Source organism: Dicentrarchus labrax, unplaced genomic scaffold, assembly GCF_905237075.1.
Source record: "Dicentrarchus labrax unplaced genomic scaffold, dlabrax2021, whole genome shotgun sequence".
In the NCBI taxonomy this organism is placed as follows: Eukaryota; Metazoa; Chordata; class Actinopteri; family Moronidae; genus Dicentrarchus; species Dicentrarchus labrax.
The window spans coordinates 22,231,344-22,249,236 of record NW_026136714.1 but is presented as its reverse complement, the minus strand read 5'-3'; the positions used below and the strand labels follow the sequence as shown (position 1 = coordinate 22,249,236).

General features: G+C 38.2%; 1 protein-coding gene across 1 annotated transcript; it reads left to right on the top strand.

The window, feature by feature from the left end:
* The first annotated feature begins 8,271 nt into the window (after positions 1–8,271).
* On the top strand, positions 8,272–14,241 carry LOC127376426 (protein-lysine 6-oxidase). Its single transcript, XM_051423335.1, has 7 exons — positions 8,272–8,933; positions 9,957–10,065; positions 10,594–10,725; positions 10,821–10,977; positions 11,414–11,509; positions 11,939–12,054; positions 12,404–14,241. Exons 1-7 carry the CDS (start codon positions 8,402–8,404, stop codon positions 12,408–12,410), a joined length of 1,149 nt encoding a protein of 382 aa, XP_051279295.1. The 5' UTR covers positions 8,272–8,401; the 3' UTR covers positions 12,411–14,241.
* The last annotated feature ends 3,652 nt before the right edge of the window (positions 14,242–17,893 follow it).

The following is a 17,893-nucleotide window of genomic DNA, read 5'->3' as shown; positions in this document are numbered from 1 at the left end:
TTTCTCTTTAGTTTTGGTTTGGTCTCTACCATTTCCTGAGAAAAAGATAGTGCTTTAGCAGCTCAATGTTCCACTTTCTTCAACAGCTAGTCTCTAACTGCATCTATCTGCTGTTTGGTGCCGAGCAGCTTTTTTGTGAAGCACGGTTTTAAATGAATAGATTATCATTAGTATTATTATTACAGTTATTATCACAGGGTTTGTTGTCAACTCTGAAGCAAACAGAAAATGTTCTGCAAAAAAAACTAGGAGCTACAAGAGGCTAAAAAGCTCTATAGAACTGCAGAGTTAATGGCACTTCACATTACACACTGCTTAAGAAAGCATAATCAGTGATTATCAATCAATCAAATCAAGCCCTCTTACACATCTTTATTTCAGCCCTGCAAACTTCTGTCCAGACCTATTGATTGATCTCAAACTACCAGTAACCTATGTGGACTTTGTTAAATGAATATACAACCTGAAAGATAAACACAAATCTTGTGCATCTTACTTTTACATGAAAATACCATCATTCTCAATAAAGCAGCAATGGCAGATATCTCCGACAGTTTTGTCTTGCTTGGACATCGTCTTTCTCTTTTGAAAAGAAGGAATAAGTTACTGTATGAATTGGATAATGATGGTAAGGTGTTACAAAATGTATGCAGCTGCTCTTCACCCTTGTAAGAAACCAAACTCACTGTAATTGTCCTTGGCGGAAGCAAAGCTAAATCTGACAGAGAAAGAAACCAAAAGCAGAGGTTTGTTTGCAGACGTGGGCTTAGTGACCGCAGCTTTCATAAGGGTGGTTCAACAGTCATTCAGGGCCAAAAGGCAAGTTCTTCAGGGAGATAAACAATGGTCCAGGTTTCATTTTGATAGAAATTTAAAAAAAAGATGTTTAATGTTGCCAAAGCCCTCTGCAGCTTCCGGTATGAGAAATAAATAACTCTAGTTTGGTCTAAAAATAAGTCTCAACACAAGGAGTTTTGGACAGACGTGTAACGGTTTACACAACACTGGGCAAGGTGACAGCAGCTTTCATAAGTGTTTTTTCAGTGGCGTGATGATGCTACAGTAGGCCCAGCCAAACCCAACCTGACTGTAATTGTTGGTGCTGCTCTGCTCCCTACTGTCCTCCTGAAAGTGAGAGGAGGTTTGGTCAAGATGAGGATTATTTTTATCCCTTATTGTGTGAACTCTGTCACGTCCACAAATGCATTCAGAGCAGTGTTAAAGTTCAAGTTTTTCTGCCCATTTTTGGACGTATGACTTTCCTGGCTTTTTATTAGTGTTTATTAATGACAAAAATATTAAGTAAGCACAAAACATATATTAGCAGTGATTAACCACCAAGTCCAGAGGTGAGTTGAGAACTAAGTGCATGAAGGGACACATGTTTGTATTTTCAGAAACAGTTTTTCAGAGCAGTGTCTTGATGACAGTGCTTTCATTTAGTGAACTGGTTTAGGGGATGGTTATTCATTTGGTTTTAATAAAAACTCATCACTGAACATCTTCACTTCTCAACTCACTAAAATATATCTTTTGTCATTAATATGATAGAAATAAATGGAAAACAGGTCCAATTGCAGTAGTAGCTTACTGTATTGAGGAATAAAGTTGTTTTACCATGGCATAAATGTATATGATAGTTAGCATACATTTATGTCATTATGTATGTATGACGGGGTGGCCTTTATACATGTAAAGTGTGATTTTGTTCTGGCAGCTACCCTTACTGACTTCATTTTTAAGTTTCATTTTGTGATTTGTATTACTAACAACCGTAAGTTCTCATCAAAAAAAGTAAATTACATTAAATTAAAGTGCGTAATTTAAGCCTACTAGCTTTCACAGTCCATTTTGAATTTACTTCTTTAGGTCAACTCAGGTTTGATCATTTCAGACATTTTGAGCTCCATTTACACTGACGAATATTTGCATCATTTGTTATGACTCTCACTATTTTTGATTGTTGTGGGCCAGTAAAATTCCAGACATTTACTGTGGAACTAACATCCTTGAGCTGTGATGCATTGCACAGGTTATTTTGATGTTTACAGCCTTTTGTTTTGACATATTTGAAAACATTTTAATTAATGTTAACTTTTTCCTCAAAATACACAAATTATTAAATTTTAAATTTAAAAAACCTGGCTGCACCTAGGCCCATCCCTAAGACACAGACTTTGGGAACCATTGTTGTAAAAACTGTTTAAAACTACTTTTCCCCTTTGTTTCCAGCTTATCTTGTAGTCATTTTTGCTATGCAGGTCCTTAGCAGCCATCACAGCTCCACCGATATAGTAAAACATAAGCACAGGAGCAACTGAAGGTGTAATATGGATATTTCCAGGAAGTTGTATGTTAAGACATACTGTATTATATGATTGAAAGTAAGAGTATTTTGGAAGAATACAATGGGACCAAGGACAGAGCCCTTTGGAACACCTCACGGTAAGTATTTTGAGTGAGGAGGAGGATACATTAACTATTGATATAGAGAGTGTCATATTGGACAGAAGTTAATCCGAAAAAAAGGGTTCTCTAATATTTAAACTGAATGGCTACAGCACAGTTAAGCTCTTAAATCTGACACAGCTTTGCTCTCACTGTTGAACCACACAGGGCATAACAGTTACCAACGAATTAAAAGCAACACCCCTATCGTTCATCTGTAAATTATACATCAGCTCATAATACATAAAGATAAACTGAGGAATGCTTTGAGACCTGTTTACATCTTGATCCATAGATGAAAGATTTGCGTTCGGACACATGAGCCATGTGGTCATTTATGCAATGCTTTTTTACTTGGCTGTAGGTAAACGTAGTAAATGCCATTTTAAGACTCCATTTTAATTCTTATTTTGCCAAAAGGAAATTTCTCTTGATAACTTCAGAAAATTACTTCATAATTCAAAAGCCAGGAGGAAATGGGGTAAATTATTGCTGAATGAAGCTTAATAAACTTTTAATGGTTCCACATTGGGAAATTTGGACAGTGCAGTATTTAAAAAAAGCTAATAAAAAAAGGAAAAGCTCAAACACCTGCAAATAATAATCCAACATTTAGCTCTCTGCTTTAATGATTCCCCTTTCTTAACAATTAATTTAATTTGTAACGTTATAAACAAAATCAGCTTGTAATGAGTTGCTCAGGTGATAAGAAGTAGACCCAGTTTTTATTAACAAACTGACTATTATGTGTATAATATGTATATGTATATTTTGTCATAATGTCTTGTAATATGTTTGGCTGTGTTAAAAAGGTCTTCTCATTTCAGGTGTTAATTGATAATTGTAACAGCTCTTTCACTTGTGGAGACTGTGCTCCATTTGGTTGTGCCAGCATGCAGTTTTTTACACAGTGGCAAGGGTGGGCAAACGGTGGAGTTCAGTAGGTATAATATTTAATCTCTATCAGATAATAAACAGAAGCAGGTGGGGAAGATGCTGTGATAAACTCACACCTTTTCATACCCTTCAAGTGTTCACAAAGACACAACAGAACCTTTTCATTCCCAGCCACAATAAATCATGTGAAATCTTTTTTATTAGTTTGTATCATTTATGATGGTGACGTTGGTATATGTGGCATTTTCACGTTTTTGTCCTGCAGATGGTTTTTGGAGTGTTTTATGCCCTGATGAAGGTCTGCTTGAATGCAAGCCAAAACTGTCAAGTGGGTGAGTCGGAGGCAACAAGGGAAGGACCCAAATGCAGATAGTCCAGGCAGATAGGATGGGTTCGTTGACTTAAAGATGAAAATTACAAAGTTTACTGGCATGAGTAGCAAGTCTGAACAGGATTAACTGAGGGTGCACGGTAGAAACAAAAAGTTAATCTGAAAGTTAATTGCAACTTTAGACCTGGAGCACAGAGCCATCCAGCTGGTTTTGAGGAACTGGTTTCCATCATCACAACAACCTCTGATCACATTTGACAAATTAGGTAAGCTGGTGACAGGTGAGGATGTCTTATACATTAAAGCAAAGGTGAAAAAGAAACTGGATAGTAAATCTAGTAAAGCTATTTAATGTGTAATGATTGGACAGAAATGAGCACCAAACACAAGCACCAACTACAGAAGAAAACTCGCAACCCCGCCCACACCGTTTGTGTCTGGAAAGTACAGTGAAACAGCACAGAAATATGAGCCACCTCTCTCTGATCTTTAAATGAAAGTGTGTGGATCCGTCCTCTAGCTGTTGGGAACCTCAGAATCGGAGGTCAGGGGTCAGCTGGCTCATGTGGAATCAGGTTCTGTCTTGGTTTAAGGTACTTTTTATTGATCCTGGCTTCTATTAGCTGCTCTTAGAGCTGCTTTACAAGCAGATCAGCAGGAATAAGCGGTTCTCACTGACTGATGGCTGAATGGATGGATGGATGGGGTGACTAGTCATGTACCCATTAAAAAGTTCTAAGCAAATAAATGATACAGATGGGTTACATGCTCCAAGGGCCCCTGTCTCGACTGAAACCGTAGACTTTCCACAGACAGAAAGTTACGTTTTCACCATAGACCCACAGGTGATTTTACTTATTGTGGTTGATTTATTAAAGGCAGGGCCTTTAATAAATGACAGGCAAGGACAATCGCTTAAAAACCATCTGGAAAAGCTATAGCGACTTCTGCTAAACCCCCAGCAACCACCCTACTTCTAGCAACTGGCCAGAAAGCCATAGCAACCACTTTTACCAAAAATTGTAGCAGACCACTTGACAAATAGCTAAGTCCTACATGAGAAACACCACCAGTATATCAGCACCTACTTAGCAGCCACCTATACCCATCCCAAATCTCATTTTATGTCACAACACATAGCTGATGTATACGCAACCAGTTAGCAACAATTCATCCCTGGGGAATACACAAAGTTCAGACACACTTAATATATTCATTTAAATGTCTGGATTTGAAATATTGGGCTGGAGGCAGGGAGCAATCTGGCATTGCTCCATCAAAAGTGAAAATCTACAATCTCCAACAACTTCAAAGCTGTCTGATTTACATGTTGTATCTTCTTTAGTTTATGAGCCTGTCTCTCTGCTGCTTCTGATTCAAGGACCAGTCTTTAAATTTGATATGGAAGGGTGGAATTGCAGCTCGCTATCTAACTTTTAACTATGCATACTGTAGTTTAACACATGGTTGAATTTAAGTTGAGTCACGTGCCTCACGTGTCTAATTTGCTGAATGCAGGTGTGACGTTCACCAACATCACTGCAACAAGTCTTTAACACCTTTTTATAGGCCGGGCTGTGGAGGGTTTTTGTGTCGTACTCAACAAACATAAATTCATTCACTCACAATGTTGCTGACATCGTCTCTCAGACTCATATATATTAAAAATCTCTTCTTTCTTACATTGTCTTCCACACACAGACACACACACACACACACACACACACACAGACACACAAAAGGTTATGATGATGATGTTGGTGCTGATGAAGGCCAGTGCTATTGTTTCTGGTGTTTCCATGGCTCTTTATGTGTCCTGTGTGCAGGAGGCCCCTCCAGGCAGCCAGCCCTCATTATGAAGCTGTATAATTCGCTCAGATCAGGCCGACACCTGCTTCTCATTGGAGACAGCAGCTGCCGCCTTGTATACCTGAAAGGGAACTGCAGAGCGCTGCGATAAAGTTAGCCTGCCTTTGATCTTTACACAAATGTCATAATAAAGGAGCTCTTGTTCAGCTTGATCACTTTTTCCTTAAATATAAAGATTCAACTACGCACACGTGTTGCTGCTGCAGGTTAGCTGCGTGGCTACCTACTGCTAATGGAGGTAACATTCACATTTCTCCTGCTACAGAGAACCCCAATGTAACCAGATGTAACCCTAGGCTGAAATCAATCTGAAGGATTCAGCAGTATATACATTCCTATTACAGTCAGCTTTTTTTTTTTTTTTTTTTTATTATCCTCATAACTACAGATATATGTTCTTAAAGGGTATTAGAAAACCATGAATTAAAAATACCTAAACTCAATTACAGATTAATATCTGTAGTTACAAATAAAAAGGTGGCAATCACCACAACCAAGTAAGTGTTTTAAGCTGAAGTTCCGTGAATGGCCACTAGATGGAGAAACTCTCACTGTATAATGAGAATATCCCCAAGTTCTCTCTGGAAATACAAAGTCAGAAAGCGTTAGTGTCTCATAGGCTAATTTCACTTTCTCTGTGAAAGAATTGTTCAGCAATTTTTCAGTTTATAATTTTTCTTCTGTGGAAAAACAAAGCACAGAACTACTGGCGAATTAATATTCTTTTAAATTCGACCAAGCCAATGGCGAAGGTGTTGGATTAGGACGACTCAAATGAGGATAATTACACTTCATTCATTTGAGGGGACTATTTTACATATTTAACACACAAAGTGGTATGATTTGAAATTTTGAGGGCAAGAATTACTATTCATAACAAAATATCTTCACCCTGACATCTACCATGCTCCATCATTTTCCGAGATTTTGCAGTAAACATAAAAATGTATTTTCCTCTGAGTTCGATATAAACATTGGCGGCTGAGTAGATGAAATTACACTCATCATGGTGGATGAAGCAGCTGATAGTTAGCAGATGCTCTGGCGGTTCCTCCGGAGGGAAATGAACAGGTTAATTACAGAACTGTACATTAAGCAACAGAACTACAAGCAAACTGTAAACATGCTCAGGGTTCAAACGAGGGCTCACAGACAGCGTGCTGTTTTTCTTCTCATGCACAGCGGTGCTTTGAGCTAATTGCTAATGTCAACATGCTAACATCCTCACAATGATAATGCTATGATGCTGTTGTTTAGCAGGTTTACCGTGTCCACCGTCTTAGTTTAGCATGTTAGCAAGCAAACATTTGATGAGAATGCCATTGTCATTGTCGGTATTTATTCATACACCAAAGTACTGATGTGGACAATTAAAATGTTGACCTTGGAGGATCAACAATGTCAGTAAGACTGATTCATCCTCTGGGGACCATGAATGTCTGAACCAAGTTTCATGGTAATTCCTTCAGTAGTAGTTGAGATATTAAATCACTGAGACTCATTTGAAGTGACTGATATGTGAATATAACCTGTGCAAAGTAGGCCTGTTTATGCATTAAAGGGAAACTGATTCTGTGTGTGTGTGTGTGTGTGTGTGTGTGTGTGTGTGTGTGTGTGTGAGAGAGAGAGAGAGAGAGAGAGAGAGAGAGAGAGAGAGAGAGAGAGAGACGTGCAGCATGTGGGTGGCTGGTTGTGCGTTTTACAGTGTTCTGAGAAGAGGAAACTTCTCAGTTGGTAAGTGCTTCAATTTCAGCTTTTTTTAAAGCATCCTGAGTGCTCAGCGGGGGACAGGGGGCGTCATTTCTCCAATAAAACCAAACAAAAGCATCTTGAATGTACTGTACAGTACCTCTGAACAAGGTTCCACGTATATGTACAGTAGCTACAGACGCCTACAGGTTTTAATACCCTAAACCTGACAGATACCCATGAAAAATTAAACATGTTTCTATCTTTTGGCCAGTGTTGAACACTAAAACAATTAAAGCAGATAAAAAAATTATGATCTTAGAACAGTTACATGCAGAACAGGTAATAACCTGAAAGAACTGGAACATATTGAGTCTATCCATACTGATATCCAGTGTGACTTACATTTTATCTTCAGTTCTCACTGTAAAATTAGAGAGCAGCTCTGGCCACAGAGATAATTAGACTGAGACAGTTATGAGGCCAAAGCATCATTCTAACTACACCCTATCCTGTGGAGAGAAAACAATGGGTCAGAACTTACTTTAAAAATAAAAAAGCTGCTTAAGCTGCAGTCTTCTCGCCTGATTTTAAGGTACAATAGCAAGAAATCCTTGATCAGCCTGTTCTATGATTTCCTTCCATATGATCAGCTGTTGGTTTCAGTTCTTTTGCAAGAAAATCAGTTTGCAGAGATATAAACCTTTCTGCAGATAGATAATTCTTTATCATTGTGTATTGTGAAACCTTTCCATGATGGTGCATTTAAGGACACTGACTTTTTAAATGAAGGGAACACCTCACAGGACTTCTGGGTACTGAAGTTCATACTTTCCAAACAGTCGCCTGTAACAAAGCTGGTGTTCCTATGCTGGTTTGGCTGAAATGTAGTGTAATTGTGTAAGGCCTGAAAAACACAAACTAAAGGCCTCAACAACAAAAAAGTTCCAACTCTCTCTCTCTCTCTCTCTCTCTCTCTCTCTCTCTCTCTCTCTCCTCCCTCCCTCCCTCTCACTCTCTCTCTCTCTCTCTCGCTCTCTCTCAGTAGTAGTTGCTGAGCTGCAACACTTGAGAGAAACTCTTCAGATCAGCAGCTGCGTGTGTGGGAAGAAGAAAATAGCTTCTTTTTTCGTAGATGATTATAAACGGAATAATTTATTTTGAATCATGAAGGAACTCTCCCCTGACGCCGTGTTGCTGTCTTTTGCACATTTATGTTTCCTCTGTAGTTTTATGGACGGGGTTTTCGCTCAGGAGGCTGCAGGTGATGATGATGCGCTCCGGCGAGGGTTGACATGGCAACATAACGGGCAGGTTTTTAGCATCCTGAGCCGCGGATCCCAGTACCGGCCGTCCGACAGGAGGCAGGCCGGGTCACCCAACCGCGGCAACCCTGTGGTCGTGGTCAGCAGCGGTAACGACACGGTTCCCGCCGCGTCCCGGGGCTCCCCGCGTGTCCCCGCAGCCAGTAGCGCTGCGCAATTGCGCGCGATGACGCGCCAGCAGCAGCGCCCGCCGCCGGGCAGCGACAGAGACTCTGCACCGGTCAGACGGGAGGACATGATGGTCGGAGACGATCCGTATGACCCGTACAAGGCTTCTAACTATAATCCCTATTATAACTACTACAACTCGTACCACAGACCCAGACCCAGGACTCAGCCCCGGCACGGATACGGCACCAGCTACCACCAGAACGGTACGATAACAAGCCTTTACACTTGTCGTATGTCGTTTCAGATATTTCCAGCTCCCATCGTCTGATCAGTTCAATCCAAATAATGTTCAGTAAAAAGTTCTCTTCAACAAAGGTGTTCAAACTGTGTTTATAGTTTATCCTCCATTAAACTGTAAAACGTCATGGAGGCCTGGTGTCTAAATGCCAGTGTTTATAGGATAATTATTCCTGTAGCTCAATAATCTCTTTCATGTCCATATACAGGAAGGATTTTAATTATAGGCCTATTTCATTTTGATAATTTGAAAAGGTAAATCCAACTTTACTGTAACTATATTAAATAAAGCACTTCCAGTTTTTAATGTGATAATTTGCCGCTAGGACTTTAGTTTAAAGGGTTATTCCACTGAATTTCACCTTTACATGCTGGGGAAGGATTTTCTCACAACTTCAGCTCAGGGCAAAGTCACATTGTACCACAAGTACTGGATGGGAAATCAAATGAATCCTTCAAACAATCTTTTTAAAGAACTAAAGTTCTTACTGTTCACAGACGTCTTAAGAAACAACTTATCTGACTCGCAAACCAAGACAAATGGCTGTGATACACCAGGCTGAAATGAACTAAGGCCAGCTGGTGCACAGTGGTGAAAAAAGTATTCATATCCTTTCCCTAGGTTAAAGTACTAATACCACCATGTGTAAATACTCCACTGCCTTCAACCTCAAACTTACTTGAGTATGCAAAATGTACTTAAGTATCAAAATACAATGACAATTGTAATCTAAAAGTAGTAACTAAAACTGTCAGACAAATGTAAAAGTACAGTTTAGTATGAAGTTGTATAAAATAGAAAGAAATACAGTACAGTACTTAGTACTTAGTAAACTTACTTAATTATGTTTTGTCACCACTTGTCTTCTGTAAAAAGTAAATTTTACTGCAAAGAGTGAGAAATATCTCTCCAGACCTATAGAGAGCAGTATTCTGTATTTATACATGCTGTAATCTGAATGTGTTCTGCGTTCTTGTCCTGTTCGCAGGTCTCCCTGATCTGGTTCCTGATCCATACTACATCCAGATCGCCACCTACGTCCAGAGGATGCCCATGTACAACCTCCGCTGTGCTGCTGAGGAGAACTGCCTCGCCTCGTAAGATAACACTAGCCTGCAATGACACACCTGAATTACCGCCCACATCTCAGATTTGTGCAGTAATTAATCTAAATAGAATGATTCAATCAAACATAAAGGCAGCAACAGGACAACACTGTAGAGTAGACCCTTTTTTGTGTTGATTTCAAGATGTTAAGAGATGTTAAGATGTAATGTTAACCATGCATACTACATCTGCGGTGTGATGTCGTGGTCGCAGCATAGTACATAAAATAAGCGCAGCATCAGATAGGTTGGACCACCGTCTTTAAATATTAAACAACAAAAACAAATTTTATCTATGCAATAAAAGTTAACTGTCAGTTGTCTACTCAGAAGTGACTGTCCTTAGTGTGACTTCAATGTGATTCAGGCTATGGACGTTTCCCTTTAACTGAATGTGGTTGTCATTTTTTGTTTTTTATATAACTTTAATATATTTGTCCATCTCCTCTTATCACCCCGCATCGTCTCTCCTCTCCTCTTCTCTCCTCTCCTTTCCTTTCCTCTCCTGTCCTCCTCCAGTTCCTCCAGTTATACTCAGGATTATGACACCAGAGTTTTGTTGAGGTTCCCTCAGAGGGTGAAGAACCAGGGAACAGCTGACTTCCTGCCCAGTAAACCTCGATATGCCTGGGAGTGGCACAGCTGTCATAAGTAGGTAACTAGTAGGAGCATTTGGAGTTTAACACGTACAGTATATATGAGCTGGTTTCTAAACTTTCTGTCTCCATTGTGCTATTGTTGTTCAGTCACTTCCACAGCATGGACGAGTTCAGCCTGTACGAGCTGCTGGACTCCCAGACTCAGAGGCAGGTAGCTGAGGGTCACAAGGCAAGCTTTTGTCTGGAGGACACTTCCTGTGATCCGGGATACTACCGCCGCTTCGCCTGCACCTCACACACTCAGGTACATACAAACACACATGCACATCCACACTAGTCTTCTTTTTTCATTTGGAGATATTTTATTAACCTGCATTATTTTCCCGGATGCTTATCAACCCACACAATGGATACAGAAACTGTTGTGGACGAGGGCACCTAAACAAAAAATTGGGGAACATCCGTTTTGTCCCCCTTAGACATGTTAACCTCTAAACAGCTAGGTAAAATTTAGGTTCCCAAATATGACGCACAAACTCACACACAAGGGAAGGAAGAAGAGATTTTCTGCTCTTTTTGGTAGTTTCACATTTTATAAGGCATCATGTTTTAGAAGTTCTTCATATGGTACTGTAATAAATAATCATGTAAACATTTAGATATTAAAATAGTCTCTGTACTTCAGTGTGTCAATTGCATTTTGTTTGTGTGTGTGTGTGTGTGTGTGTCTGTGTGTACAGGGTTTGAGTCCAGGTTGTTATGACACGTACAACGCTGACATTGACTGTCAGTGGATCGACATCACTGATGTCTCTCCTGGAAGATACATCCTCAAGGTGTGGAAGCCACTGAGAGTCTACTGGGAAGACTAACTGGCATTATATTTGGAGAGATACATCGTGTTTTCCTATTAGTATAAGCTTGGTATAACTCTATCTATATTTTCCTTATTACTCACTAGAGAACTCATCAGAGCACCAAATGTAGATTAATCCACCACTGAAAATAGTCCCCAACCAATTTCCTGCTGTTTGTGTAACATTTGACTTTTAAAAACTACAGTGACCAGCTGTTTTAGGGAATTACTGAGCCTTTTTTTTAAATAAAGGTAAAAGATTGATGTGTTCAGTAGCAACTAATGGCCTTGGAGCTGAGAGCCACAGACAGGAATTCAGAGAGTACAGACAGACATTGTTGGTTTAAACGTCTACATCAAGAGACGTAAGCTCATGTACTGATGACTGTTGTGTGTGTTGTCCTCGTAGGTGACAGTAAATCCCAGGCAGCAGGTTCCAGAGTCCAACTTTAACAACAACGTGGTTCGTTGTGATGTCCAGTACACCGGCACCGCCGCTCACGTCTCTGGATGCACCATGACATCGTGAGAAACATTTTCTTCTTTATTGTAGGTTAACTATTTTTGCAACAGCGTTGATGAATCAGTTCAGCTTCACCTCAATTTATTTGGAAATGTAAGTATTTCTGAAGCTTATTATTTAGATTAAACAGTATGTTGGCCCCAAAGTAATCCTTCATAGCAAACAGAGCAATCCTACAAGTCAATTATATTCCAGTGATGTAACAACTTCAGGGGTCTATTCCCCAGAGAATTGCTGTAAATTAGTAGATTTTCAACCTGGAGACAACAGGACCTAAGATTACCTGTCAATATTTAATAATCAATACTTTGTATCAGTGGTTGATTTTGTTGTTCTTTTTGTTTCTTGCAGCTACTGAGATGAATTCTGCAGTTTGAGTTTGAAAAGAAGAATGAAGCTTGAAGTTACATGTGACTTAAATAATTCAATTATAACTGGATTAAAGCAAAAACTGATTATTAGCTGTAATAAAACAACTGAACCATTATTTTATTTTAATTTAGTCAAAATGAATGGATTATTAATCAGTTTAATTACAGAGTCAGGTATTCATGTCAGTAACAACACACCAGGATTAAGTAGCTTACATTTAGCCTGCTCCATTTCTGGACTTTAGTAAGTTGATAAGTTCTGGATGGTTGCACCATCTATTTATAGATCCAAGAGTTTGTGTGTCCTTTTTAAGATCTTAATCACCAGTTTCAAATTAGTGATTTTTTATTTATAAGTGAAGAAGTATGTGTGTTTCAGAGTTAGTAGCATTTATGAAGGTTAGAGTAAATGTCTGATTGCACAACTTTAGCGGCAAGGTTATTATTTTTGGTCATTTAGTGTAACATTGGCAGAATGTTCACAAATTTGAGGACGGGACAATATTTTTTCGTAAAATAGAATTTGAAAAACTTACCAGTGTATATTTAATAGTAAAAAGTATTTTGATCAACTGTCATCAAGACATATCCATATCACCCCTTAATAGAAGACATATATTTGCAAGCTATCGCTAGTTTTGTCAGTTCAATTACATGCAGCTACACAACAATTATTACAACTAATTCAGAACGAGTGAGACCAAATAATACGTTTGTGTGGTGCATTAACTGCTTTAATTTTATGATGCGTAGATAAAACATTTGCTTTCTAACTAAGTTATAGGCAACGTCTGATCTGAATAGGTGGTGCAACTGGACCCTGGTACTTGAGTAGTTCTAGAAAGGGAGATTTTCTACTTTTCCTCCACTACACTACTTTTTACTCTACATTTATCTGACAGCTCCTGGTTACATACGTTTTAAGTACTGTGCAGATTTACTCTTACATTAAATGTAAATAAAAAATGACCAAGAGGCTATTAGATAAGCAGTATTCTATTTTCCAAACAAGTACACAAAAGACCAAATGGCAGATAGAGCAGGGATAGCTTGTTAGTTATAAAGGTTTCAGTCTTTATGTTATAGTAGTTATATAGTTTTTTTTTTTTTTTGATCTACTTTTCTCATGGTCAGGGTAATGTTTTTTGTGATTTTGAGCAAGTTCTTGATCAACAAATACATTTTTTAATGCCAAGAAATCTATTTTATTGAGAAAACTGTTATTATTTTCTGATGAAGAGCTTACAAAACCACTTTCTTATGATCACAGAATAATAATTTTGCGATCACAGTTTCTTACATGCATGTTCTGCCTGGGCTCCTGTAGACTTTTATACAATATATGATATAACTGACATTTTAATGTTAATTTAATGCTCTTTATTTGTGAAATTGCACGATGACAGTTTCTGGGCATTTTCAGAGAAAGCAGCGTTTTAAACTTCCTGTAAGGTTTTTTTTTTCACTAATGGTGTTTTTCTGGTTTTTATTGGTGCTGTGGAATAGATCTTAGATTTTTGGTGCTAAAGGTGCTTTCTACTTTGTGCCGTTTTGTGTCCCCAAACTGAACCAAACCAAAAATATTCAGGGACAAAAAAAAAGGAAATCCTGCTGGAAGTCAGACTTGCAAATTAAAGTGTGTTTCTGTTGGTGAACACTGTATAGAGTGTATGTATACAGAGTACAGTGTGTGTACTTGTACTTGACAACCTGTAACCACACATACCTACAGAGCTGTGTATAGGCGAGCTCGCATTTTATCTTATCAACCTGCATTACTGCTTCATATCCCATTAATAAAGTTTGCTTGAATGTAAACACTGATGATATGTGTTGACTGCTAACAACCCACAGTGTATTTCCATCCACCAGTTTTTTATGTTAATGCTAACCTGTTTAAATCTGTGCATTAGCACCTGAGTGGAAACAAAATATTTGAAAAAGAATACATTTTTACAAATGTTGGCATGCATGTTGGATGATGGAAACATCTTAAAAACTTAAAAGATACATAAACACAATTTCCCCGCTTTGATTCCACTTAGAAAACCTTAAAGGTGTTTCAGTCTGCAAGTGTGGTGATCTGTCTCACTGCTACATAAAATGTATTTTTACCACACTGAACACATTTCTTGTTTTAAACAAGAAGTCAGACATGAAATTAAATCAGATTGTTGTTGAAGAGCATGATGTGCTCAGCCAACACCACTAGGTACCAATGACATTATATTTTTTTCACTAATCAGTTACAAGGATTTTGAAATAAACCCTTCTTTGTTGATACAGTAAATAAAACTGACATTGTGACAAAGACCCCTCAAAAGCATGAAATGTCTCCTCACTGAAACCTGAGAACAAAGACACAAATCCAAACATAAATTTGATCTGCGTTCCAAATGTAAAAAGGCACTTCCAGGAATGACACTGCGAATAAAAAAGTTTCATATGATTAGATTTTAATCAGTTAAAAACATACAGTTGCAAGATGTGTTATCAAACTATGCAGTTAGGTATATGATATACCATTTTCTAAATTGGGAAGTGTTTTATTTCACTGATACTGTTTATTGATGCTGTTAAACAATGCCCTGATCCAGTCCAGTAAGGCTCACCTGACAGCAACCCTCAGAAAAAAACATTTGTTGATTGCTATAAAAAGTAAAACCCAATTAATACATAGACATTTGAGACATAACACCATATCAGCCATGACATCAACTTGATTATACTTGATCATCATGGTGATGTGATGGTGAACCCATATGACAGCTGAAAAATACAGCACAGTCACACATTACTGTTGCAGTTTGAGACAGAACATCACACCAGCTGGCCATAACACCCCTAAGGGCTTTGGACATGTTGGGCATTCGAAGACACAAGGATAGAATAGGTTTGCCCTGAGATGCTAAAGGCTATGGATATTGTTAGGCAGTCTTGGTTGACATACTCTTGTCAAGGTCAAGTCCCAGTTCAAGACCAGCATGGACCACATAAACCATATGCTACTTGTTAAAGCTGAAGACTCTAACTAACTTTTTATTTTAAAAAAATAGCCTTTTGTCACAGTCTCTATATTCCTGACAGGAGTACATGAGGTAGATAATCTGTGGAAAAAATCAGGTTCCTCTGGCTCCTCCTAGTGCTCCTAATGGCTTTTGCAAGAATCCGGCACATCTGAATGGAAACAACCGGTCAGAGCCATGAGTCTTTAACTCTGTGCACACAGCACAAACTTAAACAGTCCAACTGTATGTAGCACATCATCGAATGCAGCATACACATTAATGCAGCAGTAATATGAATTAATAGTAAAACACTGACAGGGATCAGTTCACTGCAGAATAAGTCCATACAGCCGATAATACATAGTTTTACTTGAGTAAGGTTTTGAATGTAGTTCATAGTTGACTTTACTTTAGAAGAGGACCCGAATACTTCTGCCTGTCTCTGCCTCCCTTTTGTATTTCTTCCATCTCATTCACATTATGTAGATGTGTTGGACATTAATGAGAAGTCCAACTCTGCCCTCTGCTGTAAGGAAGCCAAACTATCATCACAAATGCTTCCTGTTCCCACAGAAATTATTTTACCCAAAATAAAAGAAGCTCACAGATGAAATTACATTTTTTTATTCATTTGTATTCTTTCTATTCAGTGGAGAGATGGGAATTGAATCTGAATTGAAATGCTGCTTATTGAGCTGAGTGATGAGACAGACTAACAGCAACAGTCTGCAGAGGTCCATGTAAGCTTGATCCTTCTATTAATGCAGATTGTCTGACAAGGGTCCAGTGAAAATGACGTTTCATCACTTAAATAAAACCCAAAGCCTGGTTCCGTCTGTTTCAGTGGTCCTATTTCTTGATTTCAGACCCCAGCTGGGAGGCTCACCATCAAATTAATGTACTGGGTCTTCCAAAATGGACGTCACTCATAGAAAGTCTGATAACAGGTCTCTCACAGTATATTTTTCTTACTGTCTGACTGTACAAATAACAAATATAGAAATGGTAAATATTGGAATAAGCAATAAAACATACATTTCTTATTATTTCTGATCACGAGTCAACTTTTGTTTTCCTCTTGTTTACACCGCTGCCTAGAAGATGATCAACAACACTGTTTTCTCCCTGGACTGGTAACCTCTGCTGAAAGACACACTGGGCTCCCTAATTGTAGTTTCAACTTTAAATTGAAACATCAACTCAGCACAATGAGCATTTTCAGATGTTTGTTGTCAAACAGTTCAAATAATATGGCTTACCAATAAAGAACTATTAAAAACCATCACACCAGCACTGCTGTACAAAATAAAACATGTTGGCCTGTAACTCTGTATTGATGTTGATGCAAAAATAGATGAATATATTTTATTACCCTAACAATCAAAGTGAAAATCAGCTTTAACTGTTTTAGAGAACAAGTACGACTTCACTAAAAGAAACTGAGCCTGTTTGAGCAGTGACAGTCTCAGAGTTCTCCACTAGATGACACTGTTGAGATCAAAATGAGCTGATGAATGTTAAACCGCAGTGGACAGAAGCAGAGCTACAGAGGCTGTTATTATGGAAACACAGAGGACATTTATAGACTCGTCTGTGGTACAACCTCTGTATTTTGTCCCTGACAGACTAAAAGTTATGTAACTGAATGTATGATGTCAAATGTCTGATTTTGGAGGATGAATCCAGCCCACTGAATCTAATGTTTAGATATGAATACAGTCAAATAAATAAAATATCAAGCACATAGTTCCCCGAATTAGGATAACTGTAACATTCTCTTTACCTGAGTCACGATTTAATAAGCCATGCCATATATGCAGAGTGGAAAGCTGTATTTCTACCACTTGTAACTAACTGCTTTCACTTCTCACTACAATTATTATTTTTACTATTATTATTATAATGATTATGGTTATTGGTGATCATGTTGATAAAGCAAATAGCTATTTAATCCAAACCCAAAGTTATCTTAAGTTTTCCAGGAGTTAATCAAGTAGGTTTGATTTTAATATATTAAAACAATCTAAGACATAAAATAGCAATTATAATTAATGGTGGTTTATTTTCAATCATTTTTATAATTTCCATTGTCCCAGCCAATTGTTGGCCCCCTAAAATATAAAACAGTGATTCAAAATGAAGATGTAACAATTTAAAATTAAATGAAGAAATATGTTTCCATCGGTGCATTTATTTCAGAATACATACATATTATAATGAAAATAAACCCTCCTCGGAGCACAAGTTTTATTGTAGTTTTTATTCTAAGGCTAACGGACCGATCTAACGGCTCCACTTCCTCTTCAGAGATCGTCTATTGAAGTGATGAGTCAGCAGGAACAACAAAGAAAAGAGGGAAATCTTTCAGTCTGAGACAGTGGGCGTGACACAGACAGTGAGTGTCACCTTCCACAGAGCAGGATAATAATACACATTGTTCAACAGGAGACTACGTGGTCAAA

Bases quoted from the DNA above. Each gene is read 5' to 3' on its own strand.
- LOC127376426 (XM_051423335.1), top strand. From the start codon at position 8,402: ATGAAGGAACTCTCCCCTGACGCCGTGTTGCTGTCTTTTGCACATTTA. The intron at 8,934-9,956 runs GTACGATAACAA...TCCTGTTCGCAG, and splicing joins CACCAGCTACCACCAGAACG to GTCTCCCTGATCTGGTTCCT. The intron at 10,978-11,413 runs GTACATACAAAC...CTGTGTGTACAG, and splicing joins CCTGCACCTCACACACTCAG to GGTTTGAGTCCAGGTTGTTA.